At 39.2% G+C, this 18,422-nt stretch overlaps 1 protein-coding gene across 3 annotated transcripts in view; it reads left to right on the top strand.

The window, feature by feature from the left end:
- The window catches only part of mbtps1 (membrane-bound transcription factor peptidase, site 1), a 76,048-nt gene extending 58,786 nt beyond the window's left edge, over positions 1–17,262 (top strand). For all 3 annotated transcript variants that reach the window (XM_052028083.1, XM_052028082.1, XM_052028084.1), the window contains 7 exons: positions 833–957; positions 3,287–3,364; positions 6,394–6,534; positions 10,024–10,155; positions 11,069–11,195; positions 14,647–14,777; positions 16,678–17,262. In XM_052028083.1, the coding sequence (XP_051884043.1) occupies positions 833–957; positions 3,287–3,364; positions 6,394–6,534; positions 10,024–10,155; positions 11,069–11,195; positions 14,647–14,777; positions 16,678–16,871 (928 nt within the window). In that variant the 3' untranslated portion in view covers positions 16,872–17,262. The remainder of the gene's footprint in view (positions 1–832; positions 958–3,286; positions 3,365–6,393; positions 6,535–10,023; positions 10,156–11,068; positions 11,196–14,646; positions 14,778–16,677) is intronic.
- The last annotated feature ends 1,160 nt before the right edge of the window (positions 17,263–18,422 follow it).

The following is an 18,422-nucleotide window of genomic DNA, read 5'->3' as shown; positions in this document are numbered from 1 at the left end:
CTGTGATGATGTATACTTCAAAACTGAATCTTGAACTCAATTGTAAATAGTTTTTAGTTTAAATGTTTTGGGTTAACTTCTAAGCTCTGCTTGTACATTTTTTTTGTCGTTAACAAAACTCGTATATACTTTCAAATTTAAAGTTCACCGAATAAGTGTATGGAAAGTTGCACAGAGAAACTTTTTTTTTGATTGCAAGGGCTACAGCTGTGCAGGAGTGTCAGTGCTTGGTTATATCCTGGATCAGTATTTGATTCCATTTGCACTGTTTAATGGTCAAAGAATTTCTCCATTATTCCATTCTTTCAGCTTTCCATCAAATATTCTTTGACATAAATTGCCAGTCTATTTTAAATAAAAGCATCAAATGTAATACTGTATTAATCTGATCAAGATAAAAAGTGTGGTGCTAGATAAGCTAAAGTGAGACTCCATGGCTATTTGGTGTATACTCATAGGGCCTTGGGTTGTGCAAAAATCATCTGGTCTTCTGTTTACTGTCTGATAATCCTTATTGGTGTCTATATGAATGTAGTACAAAAGGGATAATTTTGGCTCTGGTGCCATTTGTGGTTATAATTGGCTAAATTTGTGAATGGCTGCAGGAAGTTATATGGGGGAGGTACTGGATGTGAAGAATTTCTGACATCTAAGACTAATTCATGAGCAGTCACAACTTTACAGAAAATGTTATGAAAATCTTGAGTTGAAGGAATATTAAGCATTCCTGGGGATATTATTCAGTTTGACAGATTAATCTATGTGTTACATAAGTAGAATTTCCTCTTGAACTAAAGTATTACTTATTCCATGCTTGTCTCTTTTCCTTTAGACAGTGGTGGATGCCGGATACTGGAGGGGCGAACATTCCAGCACTCAATGATTTGTTGTCAGTGTGGGGCATGGCTTTTGGTGATGGCTTGTATGAAGGGGATTTCAGTATGGCAAACCATGACAGTAAGTGTTGATGTGAGGCAACTATAGTATAGTTTTGTGCACTTACATAAGTGCTTCAATTTGAATGTTTGTGGATGTGCTGTAAATTTTCAGGAAAACCATTTCATGGTTAAGGCCATTTGATAAGTTTATATATAAATTCAGCAGCCTGGGTTTAGCGGGCAGTTCAGCATGGAACTGTTGGCTCTTGCCCTTGAAGGCTGCAAATGGAGCTTGCTAGAAATTGCCAGAATTTAACAATGTGGAATCTGCTTTCAGATCCAGCACCAGGTTAGGTCTGGGCCAGGATCTGCAAGCCCTTTCATTTCAATGGGGAGCAGACTGCAAAGGCAAGAGGTTCCTTAAGAAAAAGCAAGTTACATATTTTTAATTGTTTGCTTTGATGCAATGACCCCAGTGCAAGGGTCCATTTAGAATTGGCGATTAAAAATGTGGTAGAAGTAGGAGATAGTATAGTTTAAGGGATGGAAACTGTTGTCTGCAGCCATATGAATACATCCTGAAGGCTCTATCTACCTGGTGTCAGGGTAAGGGTGTTTCTCTGGGGCTGGAGAAGACCTTGAGAAGGGTCCACGCAAGAGCAAATACATGGACAAATTTAAGAAAGGGGTGATGCCAGGCAAGAATGAGGAATGAAATTAACAAGGGTTGCTCCCAGCAAATTGGTCTAAGCTCAAACAGTCCAGGGATGTGAGTGTGATTCAGTGGTGTGGTGGAAAAGGGGTTTGATTTATAAAGTACTGGAACCAGTACTGTTGGGGGGGGGGTCGGGGAGGTAAAAGGGACATGTTCCTTTTGGAATGATCTTAACTTGAATAAAGTTGAGACCATATCCTGGTTAATCAATTAGTAAGGATGTAGCTGAAGCTTTATGTGAACTATTGAGGAGGAGGTTCGGTTAAGAGAAAATTTAGAGTGGTCATAGAGAAGTGTTTGATAATGCGTAATAAATAGTTTGCCCTGAAGTGACAGAGTATGTAACAATAGAAGTACAGCAGCAAATGAAGTCAAAATAGGGGAAGGTGGTAACAAGTTAAAGTTAAGATATCTTTATCTGAATCACAAAGCATTCAAAGTACGACAGGTGAATTAGTGGGCCAAAAAGAGACATTTGATCAAATAGACTTTGCAAGACGTTTAAAAGTTGACATTAGCTGAGAAATGAATATTTGAGGAAACCACATTTCGGAAGGAAAGGCAGATTAGAAAAGGGTTGTGATGGGATAATATTAAGTCGGGAGCATAAGCATTTTTGTTCAAGGCTCGAAATTTACACACAAGTAATTGTAAGCAGCAGAAAACATTGGGTGTGATCTACTATCCCTCCAATAGTCTATCCAATAGTATAGCTACTTATCAGTCAAGAATGGAGATGAATAATATTTTAAAATCACTGCAGGGCTACATGCCTTTGTCCATTTAGTGACCATAAAACATAGCAGAATTAGGCCCATTGAGTCTGCTCTGCCATTCAATCATGGCTGATTTAATTTTCCTTCTCAATCTCATTCTTCTGCCTTCTCCCTGTAACCTTTGACGCCCTCACTAATCAAAAACCTATCAATCTCAGCCTATCCAATGACCTGACCTCCAGTCGCCTGTGGCAATGAATTCCACAAATTCACCACCCTTGGCTAAAGAAATTCCTCCTCATCTTAATTCTAAAGGGATGTCCTTTTATTATGAGGCTGTGCCCTCTGGTCCTAGACACACCCACTACTGGAATCATTCTCTCCACATCCACTCTATCTAGGCCTTTCAATATTTGGTAGGTTTAAGTGAGCTTCCTTTCCCCTACCACTGCCCGCCTGCAACCCCCCCCCCCCCCCCAAAAGTACAGGCTCGGGCTTAGAACAATCAAACACACCTAATACGTTAACCCTTTCATACCTGGGATCATTCTCGTAAACCTCCTCAACCCTCTCCAAAACCAGCACATCCTTCCTTAGATACGGGCCCAAAACTGCCCTCAAAACTCCAAATGTGGTTTGACCAATGCCTTATAAAGCCTCAGCATTACATCCTTGCTTTTATATTCTGGTCCTCTTGAAATGAATGCTAACATTGCATTTGCCATCCTCATGAAAGAAATGCTAATATTGTGCTAATGGAATGGTAAGGAGGAATTCTTCGGTACCCACTTTAAGCACAGAATTCCATGGCACCATCTGAGTAGCTTCATTTGGGCTAGTGCTCAAATTATTACACAGTATTTCTATTTATTCTAATGCAGGATGAGATTTTAGTTTTTGGCAAACCTTTTAGTGGATGTTCATCATAATATCACAGCATTCAATAACAAAAGTTAATGCACTTTTTTTTTGTTCAGTGTATTATGCTTCAGGGAGCAGTATTGCTAAATTTCCAGAGGATGGACTTGTTCTTGCTCAAACTCTAAAGGACCAAGGTAAGATCTTCAGTTTCAGTTGTATTTTAGTCTTTCCCTACTAAGTTCAAAGTGGGTGCTAAGGAAATTTATTGTTTTCCTCATTGCAATACCAGTGAAAAGAATTGTTTTCTGGAAAGTATCAAAGTGTAGTATTTCTCTGATAATAAGCAAGAGAAAAAGCTACCTTTTTCACCTGCACCACCCATTTAACTTGCCCTTTTTCTTAAAACATTTCTCTACTTGAGGAACTTGTATGGGCTCTGCCATTGAGGAAGTTCAGCCTCTAGCCTTTAACAAGCCAATTCCCAGCTTTCCATTTCATGTTTATAAAGTGTCTCCATTTAAGAATGCAGTGGCAAGAATGAAGAATTAAAATCTTAAGAGTATGAATGCATTTACTTCTTTGATGGTTTAAGCCAGGAGAAGAACTTGTCATATTACACTGTGTGTATTTGTCATTGTTGCTTTGCCTTGAGTTCTCTTCCAGTGCTGAATGTTACTTTCTGAGGTGAAGATTTTTATTCATCAAGTAACTAAGGATTGCATCAACTTTTATCCTCTTGACTGTTGCTTAACAATAAGAGGAGAAATCACGCAACCTTAGAGCTCTTGCATTTTGCTCCTTGTGAAGATTTCAGATTAATTTGTTATAGCCACGAAGAATACAGCATAATGCAATTTTATTATATTCAGTCAAGCTACAGGTAAGAATAAGGAGCATGACTATTGAGAAAGATGTGTTTTCTCAGTAGTCATGGTACTTGTGCCTATTGGTAGCTTTAGTGAACATAATAAACATGCAATGTCACTTTCATGCTTTGTTTTACAACTAGATTGATATTATTTATTGAGTTTGACGAAGGTCTTCAAATGCTATTCATAGGGTTCCATAAATCTACATTAACATGCTTCCTGATTGCTGAGAAAATGTGTTGCTAGGGTGACAATAAGCTATTTCAATTTGAATACCCTATGAGAGTTCCTGAAATTTTACATGGGCTTAGCTAGTGGGTTGCTGCAGTGTCTTAACCATTGCGCAATCCTGGGACTCTAATAAATCAGTCATTGCATTTGGTTGCGTTGGCCCCTTGGGTGGACTTTCTGTTCCTGCTAACAATTTCTACCCAGATGAAAACTGGAACAAAGTTTAGATGGTGGAAAACCGATGCAGAAAGTAGCAAGGGTGGAGATAACATTACTTACAGTTGCACAAGTTGATGGCCTTGCTGAACTCTTTGGGGTTCTTTAACGTTATCAAAATGATACTGAACAGGAATGGAGAAAAGTCAGAAACAAGTTAGAGACTCGGTGATAATAGACCTTTTGAAATGTGTTAAGAATGGCAGTGTAGAGAAGAGCAGAAATAGTGCAACTGAGCATATCTATTTGTAGGTGCTCACAAAGTCACTATTGGGATGTGATTGTTTTCAGCAGCAGAATAAGGAGGACACAAGTCCAACTATGTGCCTGTGATGCTGCTGTAAGTTTTTTCGTTTTACCTGTACTTGTGCATATGACAATAAATTTTAATTGTCCAGTGGTGAAAAGTGCACTCTTGGTAACCAACCAGATCTGGCGAAGTGATGGAAGTTCAGGATTGGGCAGAAAAAGAATATCTCCATCAGTTTCAAGCTGCAGATGGGAGACATGGACGGGAGAGGTCTGGAGGGTTATGGACTGGGTGCAGGTAAATGGGACTAGCAGAATAATGTTTTGGCACAGACTAGAAGGGCCGAATGGCCTATTTTCTGTGCTGTAGTGTTATATTAAGAGTGGATTCTGGTTCTTGGGTTTGAATGAACTGGAGTTTATAAACAAGAAAAGAGATTGAAATGTTTTGCTTCCCAGGGCAGAGCAAATCAAAAGCAATGTAATAGAATTGTTGCAGAAGAATTTGATTGATATAAATGATTTAAGCTGCACTTGCTCATCATGAGCTGTAACTCGAGTGAAATATTTTGGTAGCACTGTATCTTGTCAAGGATCTTGTACGACTATTCTGGCATTTAATTTAGCAATAAATCAGATTAACTTGAAATGAATGGAGCTACCCCAAGGGCACCAATAAGTTGTTCGGCTTTTGCTCTGCCAGGAAATGTAGAAAGCAAGTCAGAACTGAAGAAGCAATATCAAAATAAACCATCTCTGAGTGAGTTAGCTAGACCCACTTACAGTAGAGGTTAGAAGAATGAGGGGAAATCGTAAAGAAATATTAAATTCTGACATTGCACCACAGGCTTGATACTGGAGGGGTCTAGAGTCAGGGGTCACAGTCTTGGAATACAGAGTAAGACATTTGGAACTGAGAGGAGAGTGGTGAATTTTCCAGCGTAGAAGGCTTTGGAAACCAATTCACTGACTGTATTTAAGAAGGCGATAAATTTCTACACAAGGTGTCAAGGGCTGGGGGAGAGAACAGGAAATACTGTTGTGATTAGAGAATCAGTCATCATTGTATTGAACGTGGAGCAAGTCTTTATGGCCAAATGACCATCTGCCATTTTTCCATGTTGTAACTGTTCACTTTGCTTGGATGCCCTGTCTACTATCATATTTGTTTAAATTGTAGGAAGCCTGATATCAAACGTGCATTACTAAATCACTCAATTTGTGAAACAGAATATACATAAGGTTTTTTGCTTGAACTGCAGTTTTTATCCATAAGTGTCCTTTGAATAGACTGGGGTGCTAGCATATAGAGGACCTGTTTAAACTAATGATTTAATCCTTGTTCTGTCTGTAACAAGAGGCAAGTTCTCAACTAAATATAAATTTGTATTTCTAGCATTTATCATTTATTATATCCAATACTGTAAATGCAGAAAGACTTTCAAAGTCAATAACTTGCAGGTAAGGAGAAAATTACCATATCGACCTAAATTGAGCAATTTCCTTTTGAAACTATTTGTTTTGCTTTGTTTCTTGGCAAATGCAACATCACATCATTGTTATTAATTCAATTTCTTTTCAAATTTAGTTGAATGTGCAAGTTTAAAATATGTGGCACCTTCAAGTCAGCAAATCTCAATTTTGATATTGTCTTGCAGGACTCGAAGTCTTAAAACAAGAAACAGTTGTGGTTAAAAATGTCCCTATTCTTGGGTTGTACCAGACTCCATCAGATGGTGGGGGGCGGATTGTCTTGTATGGAGATTCCAATTGCCTTGATGATAGTCACAGGCAGAAAGGTAAAAAAAAAAAATTTGTTTATATTTTACTTTTGTGAAAGTGTCATTAGAAGCTTTGAAGAAATCTGTAATATTCAGATGCACTTTCAATATTCCGCTGTCATTACTGGAGATGTGCATATGCTCTTGAAATGGTGTCTCAAGAATGGAAGCCAGGTATCATAATTAGTGACAGTATACTGCTGACCAGAATGCTGCTTTGTTGACTCCCCAGCATTGCAGCTTGCTCAGTGTTTGCAGCCAATTATCATATGCTGATGTATGTCCAGTCGTAGTCATCTGGAGACTTAAACTTGCCCCTGTTTATTGCTGAATGGCTGGTAATGGGTTAAAGAAAAGTAAAATTCCTAATTATTATCTTGTTACCTATAAATTAACTATCACGTGTTATGATTGCTTCAGTCTTTTGATGAATGATTCTTGCTATTGAACTTCACAACAAGCAAGACCAATGGAATGAAAATTAACAAAAATATCTGGGTATCTCTAAGATGCAGTTCTTTTAAACCAGAAGTGGTAATTACACATTGTAATTGTTTGGATAATGATTAATAGCTAAGGTCCTGCTCCAGCTTGTTATTTGAATGCATCAGTTAATTACTGTTTGGCAATAATTTGCAGTATCTATTTTTCCAGGTATAATCACTTTGAATTTCTCAACTGTAATCCAACATGTAATCAGCCCCAGTCATTATTTGTTCCATATGTGGTTGTGTAATTTTTAGGAGTGTGCAGCAAATTTGATTTTGAAAACTTCAAACTTTCATTTGCATAATACTAAATTTTCTATTTAAGGCCGTGTTGGACATTTAAAAATCAGTGGTTTGAAAATTGCCTGTAAGATGAAAGATTTAGTCAAAAAAAACTTGACCAATATCTTTGAATCACAGATCATCAGCTGACCCAGTTGATTTGATTAGACATCTCACGAGCTTAAACAATAGTACATTTTTGAATATCAGATATGTGTACCTTTTCACTGATTCCAATTCCATTCATAACATTATAGTTATTTTCCCATTTTCATAACTAATTATGCACATGGGAATATAAAATTAGACAGTTCACGAAACTTGCTGCCTTCAGGTGGAAATTCTTCAATAAGCATTGTTCTGGAATGGGGTTGGTTGTTTGGGGAGTGCAAGAATATTCAGTTTTGCTGCTGCTGCTTCGAGAGTTTATCACGCTAATCAATCCACGTTAGAGTACTATCTTCTTGGAGATTGCAGATCACAAACATTGCAGGGAAACGATGGCTGTTATTCTTCGGACAATCAAGAGTATGTCCCTTTTAGTGTTCCCATTCTTTAGATGCTTGTTATATCTAACCAATTTCGTTATATCAATGAACCACTGCTATTGTCTCCACGCTCGATAAGTAAGTCATTAACGATCACATCTAGATGCAGCTGGTAAGAGGTATGCAGACTGGTGATTAAATAGATTAAGGAAAATGCAAATCCGAAAGTAGCTTTGAGAGCGAAGGTAAGGGAAAATATTAATTACAAAAGTAATGAAGCCCAGTCATACCATCAAAGCAGAAAGAAATTTGAAAATGGAGGCAGAAGTTTTGAACATTGGAGCATAGAAATAAGGAAGAAAAGAATATTCTGCAAAGATATTAATTGCATTGCAATGTAGTCAGTTTGAATATAGACTTTTAATTTAAGCCTTTGGTTTGTTTAACTTACTTTGTTCTGCAACAATGATTTGTTTCTATTGATACAGGTGACCCCTGCGTTACAAACATTTGGGTAACAGAAATTCACCCTGACGGAATTCACAAATCACTACCGAAATTCGTTCTTAGAATCTATTGGGGGTGGGGGGGGGGAGAGATTAAATAAACACAATGCAAAAGAAACAACACATTTTGTCACTTTTAATTTTTAATCATTCAGTACTGTCAGGCAATGAGATTTGGATGTGATGTCACCTCATCAATTAGGTTGACAGGCTCAGCCAAGTCTCTCCTTTGCCCTGCCCTCTCCAGTCAGAGGACATGTGATCAGACCCCTCAGTGCAGCACTGCCAGGCTCTTCATGTGCAAGGCATTTTCTCTGATGCACTGTATTCTGGGGAGCTGCAATGGTTCCTTAAAGTAATCCCCCAATCTTTACTCCACTTTCATCACGTCACGCTCTTTAACTCATTACCCCCTGAAACTCCTACACCACCTTTCTCCTATGAACTTCAATCATTGAATCCCATCACTTTCCCTGATCTCCCCACTTCCTAAACCATTTCCTAATCCATAAACCTTGTGCATCAGAGAAAATGCCTCTGAGATGAATAGCCTGACAGCACTGTGCTCTTAGATATATGTTCACATGTCCTTGGAGGGGTTTGCGCTATAGAAAATAGCGATACGGATGGTCTTCTAGGAACACAACTTTGCTATAATGCAGGGATCACCTGTGCAAGTTCTGGGGGAAGGGACAAGCCTAACCTCGCTGTATTCATGCCATTCACCACCCCCTAGCAATTTCATCAGTTATTAAAGTACTTGGTATAATTAACTGTAATGATCACTGAAGCCTGGCTTAAATTGAAGTATTTAATATTTTTCTTTCTTTGATGCGAAGTATCTCAATAGGATAGGATATCTTTGTTAGTCACATGTACATCGAAACGGACAGTGAAATGCACCTCTTGCGTAGAGTGTTCTGGGGGCAGCCCGCAAGTGTCGCTATGCTGTCGGCGCCAGCATAGCATGCCCACAACTTCCTAACCCGTATGTCTTTGGAATGTAGGAGGAAACCGGAGCACCCAGAGGAAACCCACGCAGTCATGGGGAGAATGTACAAACTCCTTACAGACAGTGGCCGAAATTGAACCTGGGTCGTTGGTGCTGTAATAGCGTTACGCTAACTGCTACACTACCATGCCACATACAGAAGACTTGACAAGGCTAACCATGTTGTTAAATCTGTTTCCACGGCTTTTCAGATCACAGCCGCTTGCAGTATTAATTTTAATATAAAATTCCTTGTGTTGCCTGTGGTCCTCATGCCAATCATCTTGTATCCTAATTGAAAATCAAAAGACTACAGATGCTGAAAATCTGAAATAAAAACAAAATGCTGAAAACATTCAGCAGGACAGGCAGCGTCTGTGGAAAATGAAATGGTTAATTTTTTGGGTTGAATTTCTGGCAAGTGCGTTACAGAAGTTGTCACAAATGTTTGTTCCACTGGATGCCTTGAAGATGTGTTAAGCTGCAGGTTGTTGAGAAGTACAGGTGCTCAGCCAGATGAAAATAATGGTATGCTCGTCTGTCCGTCTCCCAATAGTTTTAGCATGGTCTGAATATTTTGATAGTATTTTATGGTTTATAAAAGGGAATTTTTACTATCAGTAGCAATTGATGGGTGGAGGGTTGTATGATGTCTACTGAATAGGCTTAATGCCTTTTTTTGTCACCTGATTGAATATTTTGGATTTTTTTTTCTTTGAAGGATTAACTGAAAGTTTGTCCTTTATTTGCAGACTGCTTCTGGTTGCTTGATGCCCTCCTTCAGTACACCTCATATGGGGTGATGCCCCCAAGCTTAAGCCACTCTGAAAATAGGCAGCAACCTCCCACTGGGATAGATCATCCATTACCTGAGCGAATGGAAGGTAAAGCTATTTGTAAAGTAGTAACTCAAATAATTGAACAAACTTTAAAACAAAGCCTCTCATGTATTCTTTGTTCTATGCAGAACCATTTGACAGCAGCACTGTGGTACAACTAATAGAAGAACTGCCTCACAGCTCCAGCAACTTGGGTTTGATCCTGACCTTTGCTGCTGCCTGTCTGGAGTTTGCATGTTCTCTGTGTGACTGTGTGGGTTTTCTCCGGGTGCTCTGATTTTCTCCCAAAGAGATGCAGATTGGTAGGTTAATTGGCCATTGCAAATTGCCCCCAATGTGTAGGCGAGTGACAGAATCAGGGAGACGTTGATGAGCCTGTGGGGAAAATAATATGGGTGCTCAATGGTTGGTGCGGACTCAGAGATTTGAAAGGCCCATCCCATTTATCAGACTTTGCTGCAAGACTTGTACATTATTAATAATCTAAAATTCAATTAGAGATTTTAGATCAGGGCTATAACGTTCTGTACATTTATTAATTTGAAACATTTTTCTAAACTTGGATCTACCTTGAGTATGTAATTTTAAGTATTGCAGGACTTCAACAGTGACACCCTTGTTAAATTTTATTGAATTTTAATTGGTGTTATTTAAATTAAATATTTATCAGTGACAAACCTCTGAAGACTAACAGATGTTGCACCACTGAAACTAAACACGAGTAGTTCGACAGAAATGCTCTGCTGGAGTAAATTGGATGTTGAGGCCTAAAGAAAGTTGGAAGAAAAACTCCACTAATATTTTTCACAAGAAATAATACTTGTATATATGCATCTGAGACATTGCAATTTAACTGTAATTTTTTAAAATTATTTAAATGAATTCCCTAAAACCTTTATCCTAAAGTTCATCTTCTGCAGAACTGTATTTTGATTCTGATTTTATTTAATTTTTTTAGGCAATCACTTGTATCGATTTTCCAAGGTTCTTGAACCACATCTTGCAGACCCCAAGCCACGTCCTCTGCCTGCATGTCCTCATTTATCATGGGCCAAACCTCAACCTCTAAATGAAACGGCACCTAGGTAAGTGTGTGTCACCTGAAGTACAAAGACAAACTGAGAGAACCAGAAATGTGCATTTATAATGAAGTGACGTGACAAAACATGAGTGTAATTAAAAAAAAGAGATATCTTTAGTCACATGTACATCGAAACACACAGAGAAATGCGTCCTTTTGTGTAGAATGTTCTGGGGGCAACCTGCAAGTGTCGCCAACGTAGCATGCCCACAACTGCCTAACCTGTACGTCATTTTTGGAAAGTGGGAGGAAACTGGAGGAAACCCATGCAAACATCGGGAGAACGTACAAACTCCTCACAGACAGTGACTGGAATTGAACCTGGGTCACTGGCGCTGTAAAGTGTTGCGCTAACTGCTACACTACTGTGCCTGCCCCAACTGCTACACTACTGTGCCTGCCCCATGTCCTACATAAAGTGTATACAGTACTTGGTTAACCATAATTTTCCATTCCTTGCTGACACTTGGCACAGACGTAATCTCACTGTGGTACACAATTTCTTAACTTTACGTTCTCGTTTACATTCTTTGGCATAATTCTTTAAAAGGAACTTTGAAAAGTAGGGGAAAAGTTGATAAGTGAGCATTTTTCCCATTGTTTCTTCTGGATATTGGATGTTGATAGAATCATGGAAGTTGGGAATGTATGGTGCTGAAGCATGAGTATGAGAATATAAAGTTTAGAAATCTGGTAGCACATTCAGAGATTAGAATGAAGCTCATCTGTCTCAAGAGAACTACAGTTTAGCAAGGAATGGAATACAGGAATGTGTGACCTTATTGTAAAACATATATACTTCTGGATGGTTTGTGATTTGATTAGCAGTGTAGCCTGGAAAGACTTGAGGATTATTGTTAAAGCTATAATGTTGGAGAAATAGAGATGGAAGTAGACAGCAGTTTCTGTCAGTGTTTGAAACCATGTTATAAGTGCTAGTGTAAGCTAGAAGTTGGTTTTGGTGTTACCCACCCTTGGAAGCAGTTGATTTGTCTGCCTTTCAATATGAGGTACTCTGCACTTTTCAGTTGCCTGTAATTTAATTCTCCATCCCACCCTCACTCTGAACTCTCTGTCCATGGCTTCTACGTTGTTCTGTTGAAGCCTAGTGTAACCTTGAACAGAACCTCGTCTTCCCTTGAGGCATGTGACAGCCTTCAGAAGTTTGGGATTTCAGCAGCTTCATATAACTTGTCTGTTTTTGGATCAGCACTAGCCAGTTCTGCTTTGTTATCCCTCATTATTAACGAGTCCGCCTCTCTCTCCCCCGCCCTCGCTCGCCCCCCGTCCGCCCCTCTCTCTCCCCCGCCCTCGCTCGCCCCCCGTCCGCCCCTCTCTCTCCCCCGCCCTCGCTCGCCCCCCTGTCCGCCCCTCTCTCTCCCCCGCCCTCGCTCGCCCCCCCCGTCCGCCCCTCTCTCTCCCCCGCCCTCGCTCGCTCCCCCGCCCTCGCTCGCCCCCCGTCCGCCCCTCTCGCTCCCCCGCCCTCGCTCCCCCGTCCCGCCCCTCTCGCTCCCCCGTCCCGCCCCTCTCGCTCCCCCCCCCCCCCCCGAAGGTCTTCAACCTGAGGTGTTTCAGTCTTCCACAGATGCTGCTGCTGTGCTGAGTGTTTCCTGCCTTCTCTGCTTTTATTTCAATTTCTGTAGCTGCAGTTTTTTTGGTTTTCAAGTGGCTGAATGCCCTGTACCAAATACTTCTGAGATGTTAGAGTTTGAAAGCAAAAGATTGTGCAAGCCTGTAGGTTTAAGCAGAATAGAGGGATATGGAATGACTCGGTTGCCAGTGACAGAACAGTGAAATTCTTAATTTGGAGTGCACAATCTTGAGTTGAAAGGCAAGAGGGAATTAAAGATGGGTGAATAGGAGAGGTGAAGCCATGGATTTGAAAACAAGGATAAGAATTTTAATTGAGGCATTGTCCAGTGTGGATAGTGGGGGAATTGGGTACTTGTTAAGATGCAGGCAGACACCAAGCTGCAAAGTTTTGAATAACAAAATTTAAATTGGGCTGGAACTAGGGGAATCTGTCGAGAATTCACAAGGAGTCATGTCTAGAGGTAAAAAAAAGGCATGGGCTATAGGGGTTTTCAGAAGCAGATGGGTTGAGGCAGAGGGGTGACCTGGTTATGGATGTCTCAACGACAGCGCAAATCCTAGTTCAAAGCTCATTTCTGCTGAGTGTAACCACAGGGTTGCAAAAGGTCTAGTTCAATTTGTTATCACGGGGAGGGGGAATTGGTGGTTTGGGAACAGTTCATGATGGGGATTCAATACAATGGCTTTGGCTCCCCAATATTTAGTTGGAGGAAACTTCTTCCATTGCTGCATATTGAACAAGCAGCCTTAACTTGGAGAGACATGTCAAGAGAGGTGCTGGTGAGGTAGTGCTGGAAGGTAATGGTTCTTGTATGATGTTGCTTGAGAACCACATTTTGATGAGAAAATTGGAGAGATGCCACAAGTGGTGCCAGAGTAGATTGGGAAGCTAGTTCAAATAGCTCTATCTATCATTTAATAAATGAAATGCCCAGCAATCAGAATCTGTTTTAAAAATGTAAAGCTAACTAGAATTGTGGTAATATATTTCATGTTTTTTTTAAAACGTACATTGTATTTACAAATTAAAAACATGGTAAATTATCCTAAAGTTCTCATTGGTTCAGCCGCTGCTCTGAGCAGGTAAACACTAATTCTGGTCTACTACCTTGAATCCTGGTTCACATTTGATCTATGGGATTGCAAATAAATGTCATTCTGAATGTCAGGGGCAAATGTGCAATATGGACACAAATATTTAGCTTATGAGTAATCAATTCATTTTGTGTAATCTGTGATTCGGTGCACTTTGGATGTTTGCCTCTTTCATCTTAGTGACTTACTGTCAATTTTTTTAAAAGGGCATTGTTGCTGTTAAGCAGATAATGATGGCAAATTTAATTGGGGCACAGATTCTGATCCCATCATCTACCATTGAATACCATTTTCCATTTCCCAACTGAACCCTAGTTAATCAAGTTGTGGCAGTTAAAATGGTAGCTGATTTAGCTTCTATTTTCTTTTCAAATTACCAATGAGAGTACAGATTTGGACTTTAATGCAAAAGTATGTAATGAGACAAACACTGTTTTATCAGGACTTAAAAATTCAAGTCACAGGCTTCAAGTGTAATTTTTGCTCTTTGCCAAAGAGTTTCTTGATACCTGGTATGAAGCAGACTTTGCCCCGCCCCGTCAAAAACAGATATTTTTAGGAAGTTCTTTGTGACCAGGTTTAAATCATTTCAGTCAGCAGCAGTTTTGTTCTGAACTTTGTCTTCCTTTTGCACAGATTAGGAAGGCTGATTTCTACCAGGTTTAACACATTCTAATTTGCAAATTATTAATATTGCTTAAAATAGATTTTGTATTATAAGCCTGTGACACATATAAACATGCTTTTATATTGTGTTTCTCTCTCAGTAACCTTTGGAAACATCAGAAATTGTTGTCTATTGACTTGGACAAAGTGGTTCTGCCGAATTTTAAGCAAAACCGTCCTCAAGTGCGACCTTTATCACCTGGTGAAAGTGGGGCTTGGGACATTCCTGGGGGTAAGTATAGCAGCTGCAGAGTCATTTCTAGAAATGTGTTGAACTCTGGACTGGCTCAGAAAATCAATGTTAGTGACTTGCTGCTGTGTGAATTGGGGAAAAATAAGCAGGAAACTGGTTGATTTGTGTTGATGTCACCATCAAAAGACTGGATTCCAGTGCCTTTATTCTATAAGTAAATTTATACACTACAAATGAGTCTATTTATTATTGGCATTGAAGTTAGATTCTGAATCATTGCTGAGCATGCTATGATGTGAAATACCAGCTGCTCTTGCTTGCTTTTGGCCATGAGCATGGATTTAAATGTTAAAGTCCAGAATAGGAGAGCTTTTATTCCTGATGTCTTTAATTTCTGGATGGTGTGGTTAATGGCGGATGAAAGAAATCTGAACAAGTGAAACACTTTTAAATCTTCCAAAAAAAATTCTAACTTCGTTCCATTTTGTTATTGGGTTGCTTCAATAGGAGTGTTTTTAAGCATGAATTAGTTATTACAAAGATTTTTTTTAAGAGTGCTACAAATCTGCAGTAAATGCTTCATGTCTCCAGAATATTTGGAAAGTGATGCACGATGTAAAATTAAGAATAATGCAATGTCCTTTTAGAGAAATGTTATACTGCAGAACATTAGAGTACGAATACATGCACATGGCTTTATTACTAGAAGATTTCATTAGTAGAGAAAATGCTGAAATATGGAAGTGGTAACAGTGGTTAATAGGATTGGACAGATTTACGAAAAGAAACCACCTATGACAAATCTCATGGAATTTTTTTGAGATTGTGAAAAGCAGAATAGATGAGGGCAAACCAGCCGATGTTATGTATTTAGACTGTTGGAAGGCCTTTGGAAAAAGTGGCATGCAAGAGATTACTAAACAAAATTTAGAGTGCACAGTAATTTGGATAATATAATGGCATTGATTGAGGATTAGCCACTGAGCAGAAAACAGTGGGAATAAACAGGTCATATTTGAGTTGGGAGGCTACACTCAATGGATTGTTGCAGGGATTGGAGCTATGATCCCAGCCCTTCCAGCTCTATCAATAATGGAGGGTAGTAGTGTGGACTGTGAGGATGATGCAGAAAGATTCAGAGTCCTAGGAGAATGTGCAAGGATGTGGCAAATGGAATATAATGTGGGGAAAAATGCAAGGTCATCCATTTGGGTGGGAAAGATGGAAATTGGTGATAGATTGAAAAAGGTTTGGGGAGACATGAGTATCCTTGTACGTGTATCACAGATTGTTAACGTGCAGCTTCATCAAGCCGTTAGGAAGGGAAATGTATGTTGTCTTTTGTTGCAAGAGGATTTGAGTGCTAATGTAGAGGAAAAAGTGGTCCAATTATACAGCTTCTGGTGAGATCCATCTGGAATCTGGTCTCTTGAACTAAGGAAGAATACACGTGAGGCAGAGGGAGTGCAGCAAAAATTGACCAGATTGATTCCTAGGATGGTGAGTTTGATGTACGAGGAGAAATTAAGCACATTAGGTGTATCTCGTATTTAGAAGAAAGAGGAGTGATCACATTGAGGCATACAGACTACTTATTGTGCTACACAGGGTAGATCCTGGGATGAAACTAAGTTAGTAAACTGACATGTGTTTAGATCAAATTCCTGCATGTGGCACAAAGATGTGGTATTGCACAAAAGAATTTAAAGTTTGATACCGTCATGTCCATTTTGAAATGGCAAGAGTTCCCACTTCTATAAAAGTAGCTGCAATTTTGGGTTTTGCAAGCTGACAGACAAAATTTAAATTCATTAGTTTACTGGGCTATTTCTGTTGAGTTAATTCAAGCAATAATCCAAATTTAATTGTGGTTTCTCCATTTTATCTCATTCATCAAAGTTAGGTGCATTTGTATTTAATCTTATTTTCTGTTTTTAAGGTATAATGCCTGGTCGATATAATCAGGATGTGGGACAAACAATTCCAGTCTTTGCTTTCCTTGGTGCTATGGTAGTTCTGGCATTCTTTGTGGTTCAAATAAAGTCCAAGAGCAAGCCAAAGAGACGGAAACCACGGGTCAAACGTCCTCTACTACTTCAGCAGGTGCACCCACCAAAGACTCCCTCTGTTTAATTGTACAGTGGACACCAGCTAATCAAGATCCATCCAGAGAATGGAGAATTCTGCAGTCAGCAGCTTTTGATGAGAATAGTGCTTCATTTAAAACAAACTACTAAAGGCACTTGATTGGTTTGTTGATATTTTTAACACTCGGGAACTATGTGATTTTACTAAGTCGAGGATGTCTTTTTACAGCAACCGTAACTACCAAAGACATTATGTTTTGGTTGCTCTATATTTATATTTCTCTAAGAGCAGAATTGTAAACAGATCAGCCTGTACAGACATTGGGATCTCTTTCTTCAGTTCTTGGTTTTATTTTGTCATCATGTCAAACAGTTGTTTTGTTACAAGGACATTTATTGATGTAAAATGTATTTTGTAACACAAATCTGCAACCTTGCCATGCTTAAGAATGAATTATTGATTTTTGGATATTGTGCACAGTGGCAGTAGGCAGGAATAATGGATTGAGGAAACTGTACCAAGGGGCTCTGTGCTTGAATTGACTTATTTTTATAAAATGGAAACTACCATAACTTTCTGTAAATATTTAAAATGGCAGTTTGCAATCTATTTTCACCATTGTCGGTGGAATAAATTTACAAGTATCTGCAAGTATACACTGTCTGAAAAGTTGATTGGGTTCTTGGCCATTCTAATTGTACAAAAGTATGGTACCAACTGTGGTGCACCTTGATGTGTATGTTAGTATGATGGTTGGGATTCTCAGCATCCTTTTGCACAGTGTTTTGAGTAAGTTATCATGGCAGAGTGATCACATACTATCTTTGGATTGTCCAAACAAAGCTTCTGTCTATATAATTTTGGTTTGTGGATAAGTAGACTTGATCATACGATGCAATTTGCCCCCTCATGAGTCATAAAAGCAAATTCCACCGATCCAGTACGGGTGGACTCTCACTGACTGTGCATTTCCTTGCTACTGCTACCCATGTGCCCTCTTTCTATGAAGTCGGTGAATGATTCTGGGGATTTGTGGTTTTACTTTTTTCTTGTGGTGTGATACCACAATGATTACAATTTTATTATTTCGATCTGGTAGAAGCAATAACTTGGAAACAGGACATGAGATGGAGGGAAAAATGTATGGAAGTAATCAAGGTAGCCATTGGATCCTGATGTTTGCCAGGAGGAAATCCTATCCTACCTATTAACAGGTTCTATTTTTCCAACAACAAATTTGAGAAAAGAATGAAGTTGATAATCCTTCTCTGGTTTTCAGTGCAATTGGTCTTTAATGTACCTTTGCTCTTGCACTGCAATTCTGCCCATCTTCCACCAGAAAATGCTTCGCGTGGTCCAGGCATTTTCATAAACTGGTGACGTTCAGTGGCAGAAATTGGGTGCTGCAATGAGAAGTGTGAAAATGCATATTTCTATTGCTGCTGTCGGATTGTATTACTACAAATTGACTGGGCAACTAGGATATTGCAGAATTATGGATTGTAGTCTGGAGGGTCACTCAGACACTGCAGGACACCACTGGAGCCATTATGTTCTTTGACAAGATGTGGATGTCATTTTATTCTGGAAAAGACA

Source organism: Pristis pectinata, chromosome 13, assembly GCF_009764475.1.
Source record: "Pristis pectinata isolate sPriPec2 chromosome 13, sPriPec2.1.pri, whole genome shotgun sequence".
NCBI classification, from domain to species: Eukaryota; Metazoa; Chordata; class Chondrichthyes; order Rhinopristiformes; family Pristidae; genus Pristis; species Pristis pectinata.
The sequence above is the reverse complement of the archived record's forward strand: the minus strand, read 5'-3'. Positions and strand labels throughout refer to the sequence as shown.